The 12,301-nt window shown below is 44.7% G+C and overlaps 1 protein-coding gene across 2 annotated transcripts in view; it reads right to left on the reverse strand.

Annotated features, from left to right (window-relative positions):
• The window catches only part of ITK (IL2 inducible T cell kinase), a 139,948-nt gene that overhangs the window by 49,623 nt on the left and 78,024 nt on the right, over positions 1-12,301 (reverse strand). For both annotated transcript variants that reach the window (XM_040439984.1, XM_040439993.1), the window contains exons 10-12: positions 11,258-11,391; positions 7,075-7,149; positions 5,593-5,764 (exon numbers count right to left, since the gene is read on the reverse strand). In XM_040439984.1, the coding sequence (XP_040295918.1) occupies positions 5,593-5,764; positions 7,075-7,149; positions 11,258-11,391 (381 nt within the window). The remainder of the gene's footprint in view (positions 1-5,592; positions 5,765-7,074; positions 7,150-11,257; positions 11,392-12,301) is intronic.

Genomic DNA, 12,301 nt, shown 5'->3' on the forward strand with positions numbered 1-12,301 from the left:
CACCAGTACTACTACATTAAACTGTACTGGTTCTGGGACTATAGTGTCCTTTTAGGCTCCATTCACACGTCCGCAATTTCGTTCTGCATTTTGCGGAAAGGAATTGCGGACCCATTCATTCTTATGGGGCAGCATGATGTGCTGCCCGGACACGGAATTGCGGATCCACACTTCCGGGTCCGCTTTTCCGTTCCGCAAAAAAATAGAACATGTCCTATTCTTGTCCGCAATTGCGGACAAGAACAGGCATATTCTATTAGTGCCGGCAATGTGCGGTCCGCAAAATGCGGAACGCACATTGCCGCCTTTCGTGTTTTGCGGATCCGCGGCTGCATGTATCCGCAAAACACGTTGCGGACGTGTGAATGGAGCCTTAATGTGAGGTAAATTAGTTTCCAATGTAGTATTAATAACTAAACAATTACATAATAAACATATTGCATTGTCTACTTACCACCAGGACAATAAGATGATCTAGTCTCTGGCTGCAGTCTGGCTCTGGGGACTCCCTTGTCACTCTCTTCTCCCCCCCTCCTCCCTTGTCACTCTCTTCTCCCCCCTCCCCCCCTTGTCACTCTCTTCCCCCCTCCCTTGTCACTCTCTTCTCCCCCCTCTGTCCCTTGTCACTCTCTTCCCCCCCCCTCCGTCCCTTGTCACTCTCATTCCCCCCTCCCTTGTCACCCTCATTCCCCCCTCCCTTGTCACTCTCATTTACTCCCCCCCTTCCTTGTCACTCTCATTCCCCCCCTCCCTTGTCACTCTTATTCCCCCCTCATTTGTCACTCTCATTCCCCCCTCCCTTGTCACTCTCATTCCCCCCCACTCCCTTGTCACTCTCATCCCCCCCACTCCCTTGTCACTCTCATTCTTCCCCCCACTCCCTTGTCACTCTCATTCTCCCCCCACTCCCTTGTCACTCTCATTCTCCCCCCACGCCCTTGTCACTCTCATTCTTCCCCCCACTCCCTTGTCACTCTCATTCTTCCCCCACTCCCTTGTCACTCTCATTCTTCCCCCCCTCCCTTGTCACTCTCGTCATTTCCTCCCCCCTCTCCCTTGTCACTCTCATTCTTCCCCCCACTCCCTTGTCACTCTCATCATTTTCACCCCCCTCCCTTGTCACTCTCATTCCCCCCTCCCTTGTCACCCTCATTCCCCCCTTTCCCGTCACTCTCATTTACTCCCCCCCTCCCTTGTCACTCTCATCCCCCCCCTCACTTGTCACTCTCATTCCCCCCCTCCCTTGTCACTCTCATTCCCCCCCCTCCCTTGTCACTCTCACCCCCCCTCCCTTGTAAGTCTCATTCCATTTCCCCCCCACCCCACCTCTAGTGTAGCGTGGCCGAGCTCTGTTCAGTCCGCGGTACAGGAGCATTTGTTTCCTGTACCCGGCCGGACTGAAAGGAAGTGCACACTAAGTAAGCACTTCCTGTCAGTCCGGCCGGGTACAGAAAACAAATGCTCCTGTACCGCGGACCGAACAGAGGTCGGCCACGCTACATTAGAGACGCTTCCCTCCTGTCAGTCCCTCTCTCTGGGCAGTGCGGCAGCCGCCCGGTGCGGGGGAGGGCCCGCCGCCACCCACAATACTTAAAGAAAAAACAACTTGCGGCAACGCTTTTTTTTCATCCCCCCCCCCACTCCCTTGTCACTCTCATTCTCCCCCCACTCCCTTGTCACTCTCATTCTCCCCCCACGCCCTTGTCACTCTCATTCTTCCCCCCACTCCCTTGTCACTCTCATTCTTCCCCCACTCCCTTGTCACTCTCATTCTTCCCCCCCTCCCTTGTCACTCTCGTCATTTCCTCCCCCCTCTCCCTTGTCACTCTCATTCTTCCCCCCACTCCCTTGTCACTCTCATCATTTTCACCCCCCTCCCTTGTCACTCTCATTCCCCCCTCCCTTGTCACCCTCATTCCCCCCTTTCCCGTCACTCTCATTTACTCCCCCCCTCCCTTGTCACTCTCATCCCCCCCCTCCCTTGTCACTCTCATTCCCCCCCTCCCTTGTCACTCTCATTCCCCCCCCTCCCTTGTCACTCTCACCCCCCCTCCCTTGTAAGTCTCATTCCATTTCCCCCCCACCCCACCTCTAGTGTAGCGTGGCCGAGCTCTGTTCAGTCCGCGGTACAGGAGCATTTGTTTCCTGTACCCGGCCGGACTGAAAGGAAGTGCACACTAAGTAAGCACTTCCTGTCAGTCCGGCCGGGTACAGAAAACAAATGCTCCTGTACCGCGGACCGAACAGAGGTCGGCCACGCTACATTAGAGACGCTTCCCTCCTGTCAGTCCCTCTCTCTGGGCAGTGCGGCAGCCGCCCGGTGCGGGGGAGGGCCCGCCGCCACCCACAATACTTAAAGAAAAAACAACTTGCGGCAACGCTTTTTTTTCATCCCCCCCCCCACTCCCTTGTCACTCTCATTCTTCCCCCCACTCCCTTGTCACTCTCATTCTTCCCCCACGCTCTTGTCACTCTCATTCTTCCCCCCACTCCCATGTCACTCTCATTCTTCTCCCCACTCCCTTCTCACTCTCATTCTTCCCCCCACTCCCTTGTCACTCTCATCATTTCCTCCCCCCCTCCCTTGTCACTCTCATTCTTCCCCCCACTCCCTTGTCACTCTCGTCATTTCCTCCCCCCCTCTCCCTTGTCACTCTCATTCTTCCCCCCACTCCCTTGTCACTCTCATCATTTTCACCCCCCTCCCTTGTCACTCTCATTCCCCCCCTCCCTTGTCACTCTCATTCCCCCCCTCCCTTGTCACTCTCACCCCCCCTCCCTTGTAAGTCTCATTCCATTTCCCCCCCACCCCACCTCTAGTGTAGCGTGGCCGAGCTCTGTTCAGTCCGCGGTACAGGAGCATTTGTTTCCTGTACCCGGCCGGACTGAAAGGAAGTGCACACTAAGTGAGCACTTCCTGTCAGTCCGGCTGGGTACAGAAAACAAATGCTCCTGTACCGCGGACCGAACAGAGGTCGGCCACGCTACATTAGAGGCGCTTCCCTCCTGTCAGTCCCTCCCTCTGGGCAGTGCGGCAGCCGCCCGGTGCGGGGTAGGGCCCGCCGCCACCCACAATACTTAAAAAAACAACAACTTGCGGCAACGCTTTTTTTTTAAGCCGCACGGGGCCGGCGCCCCCTGCTAAATTGCGCCCTAGGCGGCTGCCTAGGTCGCCTTACAGGTGGCGCCGGCCCTGTGTACATTCTTGGAAGGGAGAAGGGATTTATCTTGGTAGATTTAGTATTCTGCAGTGTATTACAGTTCCACATGGTTGTAACCCAGCTTTCCCAGGATCCTGAAAGGCAAATCTGCCTAGCCATGACACTATTTGAAGGATTTATTTACTTAGGCTTAGTATTTAGCAGTCCCTTTTACAGCTCCACATAATGTGTTACTCAGCTTCACTGGGACCCTGAATGAAAAATCTCTCTAGCTATGCTACAACATGGAGGACTTGCTTTTCCCGGCTCCTGGCTAGCAAATCCAGCTAGGTTTTCTAAAATACTGGGGATTTACCAATTCATAAACAGGCTGGTCTGGCATTCTGCAGTCTGGGTAACAAGCTCTGCGGGGTAGCGATGGGGGCAAATAGACACAATGCCACCCTAATATATTGTGTGAATCTATCATATGGTAGCAGGGCAACATAATCTTTTGTCACCAATGCAGCTCTACAGTCTTGTTACCCAGCTTTTCATGAACCCTGAACGGCAAGTTGGTCTAGCTATATTAAAGGGGTTGGCCCATCATAGACAATGGGGGCATATCACTAGAATATGCCCCCATTGTCTGATAGGTGCAGTTCTTATCTCTGGGACCCGCACCTAAACAGAGAATGGAACAGGTAAGGGTGGTGGAGGGCGCACTGCACATCTGCAGCTGCCCTCCATTCATTTCTATGGGGCCGCCGAAAATAACCGAGTGCTGGCTCGGCTATTTCTGTCGGCCCCATACAAATGAATAGGAGCGGTGGTCGAGCAAGAGCGGTGCACTCCCATTCACTTGTATGGGGGAAGCGCTTGGCAGTGGCCAGAACCTGGTCCGTTCTAGGTGTATGTGCAGGTCCCAGAGGTGTGTCCCGCACCTATCAGACAATGAGGGCACATCCTAGCGATATGCCCCCATTGTCTATGATGGGCCAACCCACTTAAGGAATTTATCACTACATAACTAAGAAAATTCAGCTGGTACTACTGGCACTATGGCTTGTAACATTAATACATCTATTTTGTACTATTACTAAGAGATTATCGCCAACAAATCACCATTGTCACTGTGTAGACCAAGATTATCCAGACTAAACCCAGCCCCCTTCTCCTAAACTTCCTAGCTTACATGCACTAGCATCAAAGTGGAAAGGGGGAGGGGGAAAAGACATGGCCGCAGCCTGAGAGAACAATTCAATGCTTTTCTACTATATTTTTCATGGTCTGCAATTGTCATATCTTATGAAACAAGAGCAAATAATGAAAACACATAAGGATTGGATTCTGGATTTAGTGGCCCTTCAAATTGCCAGCTGTATATATGCAAAAGCTTAACAGGAAGTCAGCTCATGAAGGGAGGATTTTTATTACAATAAGGACTAGGGTTGAGCAAAGCAAAGCATTCGGAGTGGGATTCGGTCCAAAGGAAAACTTTGGCTTGCAATGAATCCGAATTTCCACGCGCTTCGTGGTAACTAATCAGTTTTTCCTAAAATGGCAGTTGCACGTGTACGAAAGGAAGAAGCTCTGGAACTCAAGATCACCCCTATGATGTCACAGCCCTATAGAACCCTCATCTCCGCCATTGTCCTGTGAGCTGAGTATAGGGAGAAACATGGCAAGCGCTTATGCGCTAGGGATAGAATATTGGAGAGGGTGAGTGCAGGGACAGTGCAGGGGGACTGCAGGGAGACTTATTCTGTGTCAGTTTTATTTATTTATTCCTACATTTACTTATTCCTGCTTCAGCTGTAAACTAATACAATGCAATTCAATACCAATAAGATGGGCGCCTTTATTATTCCTGTGCCAGCAATACCATCCAGTCTGCACCACTTAGGGGGGCCAAATCTTAATGATAACCATCCTAATCGTTTGCTGGCTTACTTCATCCAAATCATCCTTCAAAGTCTCCATGTCCTAGAAAAGTCAGCAAGATGCAGGGAGAGAAGGAGCTGGATGTTCCTGGTGACATATTCTCATTGATACTAGATGATGTGGAAAAGGAGGAAAAGCAGATTGCAGAAGAAGGGCTCCTACCTCTAGAGAAGGAGAGCGCTGGGGTTGGAGAAGTCAGTAGGCCAGAGCTGAATAATATTCAGTGTTTACTGACAAATAACCTGCAGGAGATTGTAGGCAATAACAGCAATAATTTGCCTATTGTGCCCCCACCTAACCAGCAAAACCCCATACCAGCAACAGCCCCTGTTTAAAGGTGCCACACGGCTCATCTCTAGTAAGGACTGAATGAATATACAGTAAACTACAAGCAGCTAATCCACCAATGAGAAAAAGAAAAAGGAATAGATTTTCTTGCACAATAAATATTCTAAAATAATACAATATATGTACACAGCTTGAACCTCCATCCATAAAAGAATCTTACATTAACACCTGGGCTTCCTCCACAAAGTCGTCCTCGGACATCATTCCTTCTCGAATCATCTTTACTGCCACTTTTCTTGTGCCTTGCCAAGATGCTAGTCTGACCAAACCAAACTGGCCACTGCCAATCTCCTGAACAAAGGTCAAGTGTGTGGGGTCAATTTCCCATTTTCCTGAAGAGGAAACAAAATGCATGATTTTGACATTGCTGTACATTTCAAACATCAGGATAAGGGCTCATTCAGACGGCCGTATGCTGTCCGCAAAAATGCAGATCCGTTTTTTTGCAGACAGTTCAGCATGTTCGTAAAAAAATGGAAAGCATTCAGTATTTTTACGGATCCATAGACTTCAATGGGGCCATGTCCTGATTTTCACGGACAAGTATAGGACATGTTTAATTTGTTTTGCGGAACCGTGGAATAGAAAAGGGCCCCATATAATTCTCGTTGATCTCTAGTGATATGCCATAACATTACAAGATGGGAATACTCATTTAAGATTCTGGAACTTACTCTTAGAGGTCTGGAGCATAGCGAAGTCTGCTGGCATTTTATACAACTGGGTCAAAGCCAATAATGGTAACAGATACTGGTAACAGATAACTCTGATGATCTGCCTGTGTTTGGACATTTATAAAGCTCAAAATGTATAATGCTATGGGTCTTATCCAGATAGAAGGGCACTTGAAACTTTCAGCAGAATATGGGATCACACTTGAAATTGATATAGTGATATGAATCGGTACTATACTAATAAAATAAGATTATTGTCAGTAGACTGCTGCTTTGGGGGCTGTAGTGACTGTGTCTTTGCTGTAAGAACACATGGTTAATGTGACACAACTCAACTGTGTCTTTGCTGTAAGAATCAGGGGAGAACTAACTCTCCTTAGGGAGAGAGCACCTTAATCAGTGTGAGGAGACTTATAGTCCATACATGCTCCTCTGGAATTCCAGGAGGGAAGGGATGCAAATGAGCTCTTAACAAGAGCTGCCTCTAATGACACCAGATGTAAGGCAGCTATACTATAAGTCAATATTCAGCTCTTAAAATAAGCCTTGAGACATGACTTGGATATTAAATAAGCCAGCACCTCATCTGCAGACAGCTGTTTCGGGGTGATTGCTCCTCATCAGTGCAGAGCAGAGAGTATTGGCTTAACTGGGTGAGAGGCCTGTGTCCGGGTCAGGGAGGAACTAACTCTCCTTAGGGAGAGAGCGCCTTAATCAGTGTGAGGAGACTTATAGGCCATACATGCTCCTCTGGAGTTCTGGGAAGAAAGGGATGCAAATGAGGTCTTAACAAGCTCTGCCTCTAATGCCACCAGATGTAAGACAGCTATCCTATAAGTCAATGTTCAGCTCTTTAAATAAGGCTTGAGACATGACTTGGATATTAAATAGGCCAGCACCTCATCTGCAGACAGAACACATGGTTAATGTGACACAACTCAATTTAGACCCCAATGCATTAGCCTCACCGTAGCTCAGCCCTGCAGTTATGGGGGTTGTCTCCTTCCAGCTACACACTGGATGCCGCAGCCTTGTCACCAAACCTGAATGAATGACACAGCAAAACAGAATCTTTAGGATTATATATTTGAGGGCTCATTCACATCTGCTCCTTTAGGAATTTCTGTCAACAGAATACAGTGCCCTGGTACCATATGATAGATTCACATTCACCAATATGCCCTTATCACCACCCCAGAAATTGTTACCCAGCTTTCCCAGACTGCTGAATTCCAAATTTACCTAATTATGTAGTGATAAATCCTTTCATATAGCTAGACCAGTTTGTAGTTTAGGGCCTTGGAGAGCCAGGAGCCTGGAAACACTGATCCTCCATACTGTACCATAACTACACAGATTGGTCATTCAGGGTCCCAAGAAATCTGGGTAACAAATTAACTCCTTAGTGACCAGGCTGCACTGGGCCTTACTAACCAAGCGTTTTTCTTCATTTTTCATCCTCGCTTTCCAAGAGCTATAACTTTTTTATTTTTCCGTCTATATAGCTTTATAAGGGATTGTTTTTTGCAGGACAAGTTGTAGTTTTTAATTGTGCCATTTTGGGTTACACATAACTTTCTGATAAATTTTTATTAACTCTTTCTGGGAGGAAGATGGGAAAAAAAAGCAATATACTGCCACTGAGTTTTTATGTTATAAATTTTGCGGCGTTCATTTTTCGGCATAAATAACTCTGGGTCAGTACAATTACAGCGATACCAAATACATATAGGTTTTCTATGTTTTACTACTTTTGTGCAATAAAACCCCTTTTTTTTTTTTTTTTAAAAGAAAAATATCTTTTTTGCATCGCCGCATCCCAAGACCCATAATTTTTTTAATTTTTATTTCTATGTGTGAGGGCTTGATTTTTGTAGTTTTCATTGGCATCATTTTGGGGTAAATAACACTTTCTGATCGCTTGTTTATTGGGTAGTGAGTAAGCAAAAATGAGCAATTCTGTAATTTTTTTTTTTAAAGCGTTCATTGTAGGGGATAATTTACATGATATTTTTGTAGTATGGGTCGTTACAGACATGGCGATACCAAACAGGGAGATTTTATTTTTGAAATTTTGGGGGGGAAAAAATTGTTTTTTAATTGGATTTTTTATTTATTTATTGTTTTAATTTTTATATTTTTTAACCATTTAATAGTCCCACATAGGACTATAACAGGCAATCTTTTGGTTGCTTTTAAAATAAAATGCACTATCTCTATAGTACATTGCATGTTAATATAAGTGCTACACTGACATTGACCAGCAGGCTGCAGGAGAACACTCAAGGCAGGCTTGGGGCCTACACCAGGTCCCAGCCTGCCTATATACACATCGGCACTCTGCAATCTCATTTGCGGGATGCTGATTGGAATTAAACTTAGCTGTCTCTATAGTCAACTTTCCTATTTGATTGCTAGAATTAGCGAAGTTGACGAATATGGAGCTAAAACGAAGATGGAGAATACTTTGTTATCTTCGTTTTGAGGAATATGCCGAATACATTCGTCATATTCGCTAATTCTACCAAGCCAACCATAGTAAACCAGATCCAAGTTGAAATAGCAATGCGATTAATTCAAGTTATAATAATCGAATTGCGATTTCAACTTAGCACTGCTATATTCCATATTCGTTAATTCTAGCCTAATATGGAATATAGCAGTGCTAAGTTGAAATCGCAATTCGATTATTATAACTTGAATTGATCGAATTGCGATTTCAATGTAATTCTCAAATCCGACAGTACATTCTAGTATGGAGACGTTCCCATGGTGATGGGGACGCTCCATGAGCACGGAAGTCGTCAGAAGCGGCAACAGGCACTGACTGGAGCAGCCAGGAAGCCAGGAATCCTAAGGACAGGTAAGAACTACTTTTGGGAAGTGGGAAAGAAAAAAATATAACAATAAAAAAAACAACAAAAAATACAAATATTCGAAATATCGAATTTATAGCACTATATTCAAAATATTCGCGAATTAGCGAAGTGCCGATATTCGCCCAAAAAAATTGATATTCGAATATTCGCGCTCAACACTACTGTCTAGTATCCCTCCACACAGATTTTGTAAGAAGCTGTTGAAGTTTAGCAGCTTCCACCTCATTCACAGTGCTGTGAATGTCTCTTAATGTGAATGCAGCATTAAAGGCTATGTACACATTCGGTGGCTGTTTTTATGATTGCATTTTACTAATTTTGGGCTAAAAATAATTTTCAATTGGTCTTTATTAAAAAAATATTCAGCCATTCTGTCACAAAGGGTTAAGTGGTTGTTTGGTTGTGTGTATTGCAGTTTAAGGCTACCTTCACATCTGTGGTAGCAGTGTTCCGGTAGTCTTTTCCGGCAGGCAAGTGGAGGATTGTCCAGACACAAACAGCAGCATGCAACGGTTTGTGTCTGGTGCGTTCTCTGCTTGTCAGCTTGATGCGAACGGAATGTCTGCCAGACTTCATTATACTTTAAGGGGGCAGCGGATATTCTGATATTCTGATCTTGAAGTGAGACAACCCCTTTAAGGCTGGGTTCACATTTGAATTAGAGGCTCCCCTAGAAGCCCCCATTGCAGATTTTGAACAAAATAAATAAATTAATAAATAGCAAAGAATGCTGCACTATTTTCTCCTGGTAAACTAACTAACACCATGATAGACGCCTGAAAGATGTAATGATAGTCAATGTGGCCTGTTGGCGCGATAGGCGTCCATCATGTGACAGATCTGTCACTGCCGTTATTTTAGTTTTTCTGTTCCTATAACAGAATGCACACTGCAAATACAGTGTGAATAGTATTTTATAAGTGGATAGTGGTGACTCAGCAGTGACATGCCACTTGGGGAAATGTGACGACAGAGGACAGTCATTGGCTGCAGCCGCATGATTGACCCCATCTGTGCAGAAGTTGACAGGAGCAGACTAGAAGTCCAGTGAAGACATCCAAAGAGCCACGGAGCTGGAATGGAGTAGCGGCGAGCAGGTAGGTATAGGTCTCTTCGGAGGCATTGTTGAGTGGGGGGGATAAAAAAAAAATCCTTGACAACTTCTTAAAGGATTAAGGTGTGTAAAATGACCCTTGTGTGTAAAACACTGTATGATCATAGCATCGAAGTTCTTGGATTTTTTAAATTGGTCTTTATTAAAAAATATATTCAAAAGGGTTAAGTTGTCACAAAGGGTTACGTGGTTGTCTGGTTGTGTGTATTGTAGTTTAAGGCTACCTTCACATCTGTGGTAGCAGTGTTTCGGTAGCCTTTTCCGCAGGCAAGTGGAGGATCGTCCAGACACAAACAGCAGCATGCAGCGGTTTGTGTCTGGTGGATTCTCTGTTTGTCAGCTTGATGCGAACGGAATGTCTGCCAGACCCCATTATTCTTTAAGGGGGCAGTGGATATTCTGATCTGGCAGTGCTGGATCCGGTTAATTCCAGCAGGCTGTTCTCTGACGAAACGAAACAGCTTGCCGAAATGAAATATGCAGGTGTGGAGCTAGCCTTACTTTCACTTTGTGTCGGTAATCTAATAACTCTTATCTCTAAATTACTAAAAGCTCAAAAACACTTATTTAAGCCACATTCTTACCAATAAGATAAGAACTGAGCTATATTGAGTGTTTAGGAGGTCAGAGATCAGAGATAAGGAGCCATCAGCTGAGCTGCCTGATAGAACAAGGTAAAAATACAGAGCCTGCTACTAGAGAATCTCAAGGCTGTACAGAGAAAGGGGCTCAATATTTTTAATAAAGACCAATTGAAAATATGATTTTTAGCTCAAAAGCAGTACAATGCAATAATAAAAAAATGCCCACAGAGTCCATCTCCAGCCAAAGATGGAGAGGCAGGGAGAAAAGACACATTTCATTGAGTTTTCTGCTTTCTGCAGCAGTTTGCAGATGTCCGTGAAGAAAGTACTACAGATAAACTTTCCTGGGAAGGTTATGCTTCACTTTTTTTTTTCATGGTTTAGTGTCCATTTAAGTCTCTTCATCGGGTATGGTATAAGACACTATGTGACTATGTGAATATTTTCTTAATACAATGCCTGATGAAAAAAGACTTTAAAGCTCGTTTTTTGTTATTTTTTCAGTTAGCCATTAAAAGGTATCAACTACTAAGGACTCTAATTTTTTTCTCAGTCTTTTCCATATGATACTTACCACCACCATTGTGTTGGTGGTAATGAATGAGCTGGGGGATGTTGGAAAACACAATCTTCTCAGCCAAGTAATATCGTGGAGGTTTATCACTTGTTTGCCGAATATGATAATGCTTTACTGTGTGAATTCCATCCCTGTGTGTAAAATCACATTATAAGACCGACATAAAAGGGAATGAACTACAATACCAGACATACCCCCATACAAGATTGCTGTTTCAGAAAAAAAACAAAAAAAACAACTACTAGTAGCTCTGCAGATGTTCCAAAACTAAAGCTTGCAGCATGCCATGCATGTCCTGGGGTATGTTGGATGTTGCAGTTTTGCAACAGCTGGTAAGCCTCAAAGGGAGAGAGAGAGAGATAGAGAGAGAGATGAGAGAGAGAGAGAGATATGAGAGAGAGATGAGAGAGACAAGAGAGAAGAGAGAAAGAGGGAGGGAGAGAGAGAGAGACTCAAATAGAAATACTAATGAATAGATGATAAAACTTCTTACTGGAATGGTAATATTAAAGTGTCTGACAGGGGCTTAGAAATATAGTTGATATTGCAGCACAGCTTCAATGGAGTGAAAGAGGCTGAACTGTAATACCAAACACAATCTATGGATAGGTGTGGCACTGTTTTTGCATGAAAGCAGCCAAATAACTGTAATATTTGTGGAGGCATTTTAGTCATATTTCCTTGTTTTTCATACTTTTTTTACCTAAAGAGAAATTTATGGGAAAATGTTTGAAAAAACCCACTACACCCATAGCATACGGAGATTTTAAAAAAAAAATAATACCAAGGGACCCAAAAAAGGGCAGAAAACTATCTTTAAAAATGCAGTGTGTGTACTGAATTTTATACTTTCCTATTGGCCAACATCTAACATCCTGCAATGGCATTTTGTGGTCCCAAATAACGGCAACGAAAAAATTATGTGTTTTTGAAAGAAATATATACTATGAAACACCTCTTACGGCGTCTTTTATACACTATTTTGGTCCTGATTTTTTGGGAGCAAAAGAAAGCCTAAAACATGCCTGACTTGAGCAACAT

The sequence above is a fragment of the Bufo bufo genome, chromosome 1, assembly GCF_905171765.1.
Source record: "Bufo bufo chromosome 1, aBufBuf1.1, whole genome shotgun sequence".
Classification (NCBI taxonomy): Eukaryota; Metazoa; Chordata; class Amphibia; order Anura; family Bufonidae; genus Bufo; species Bufo bufo.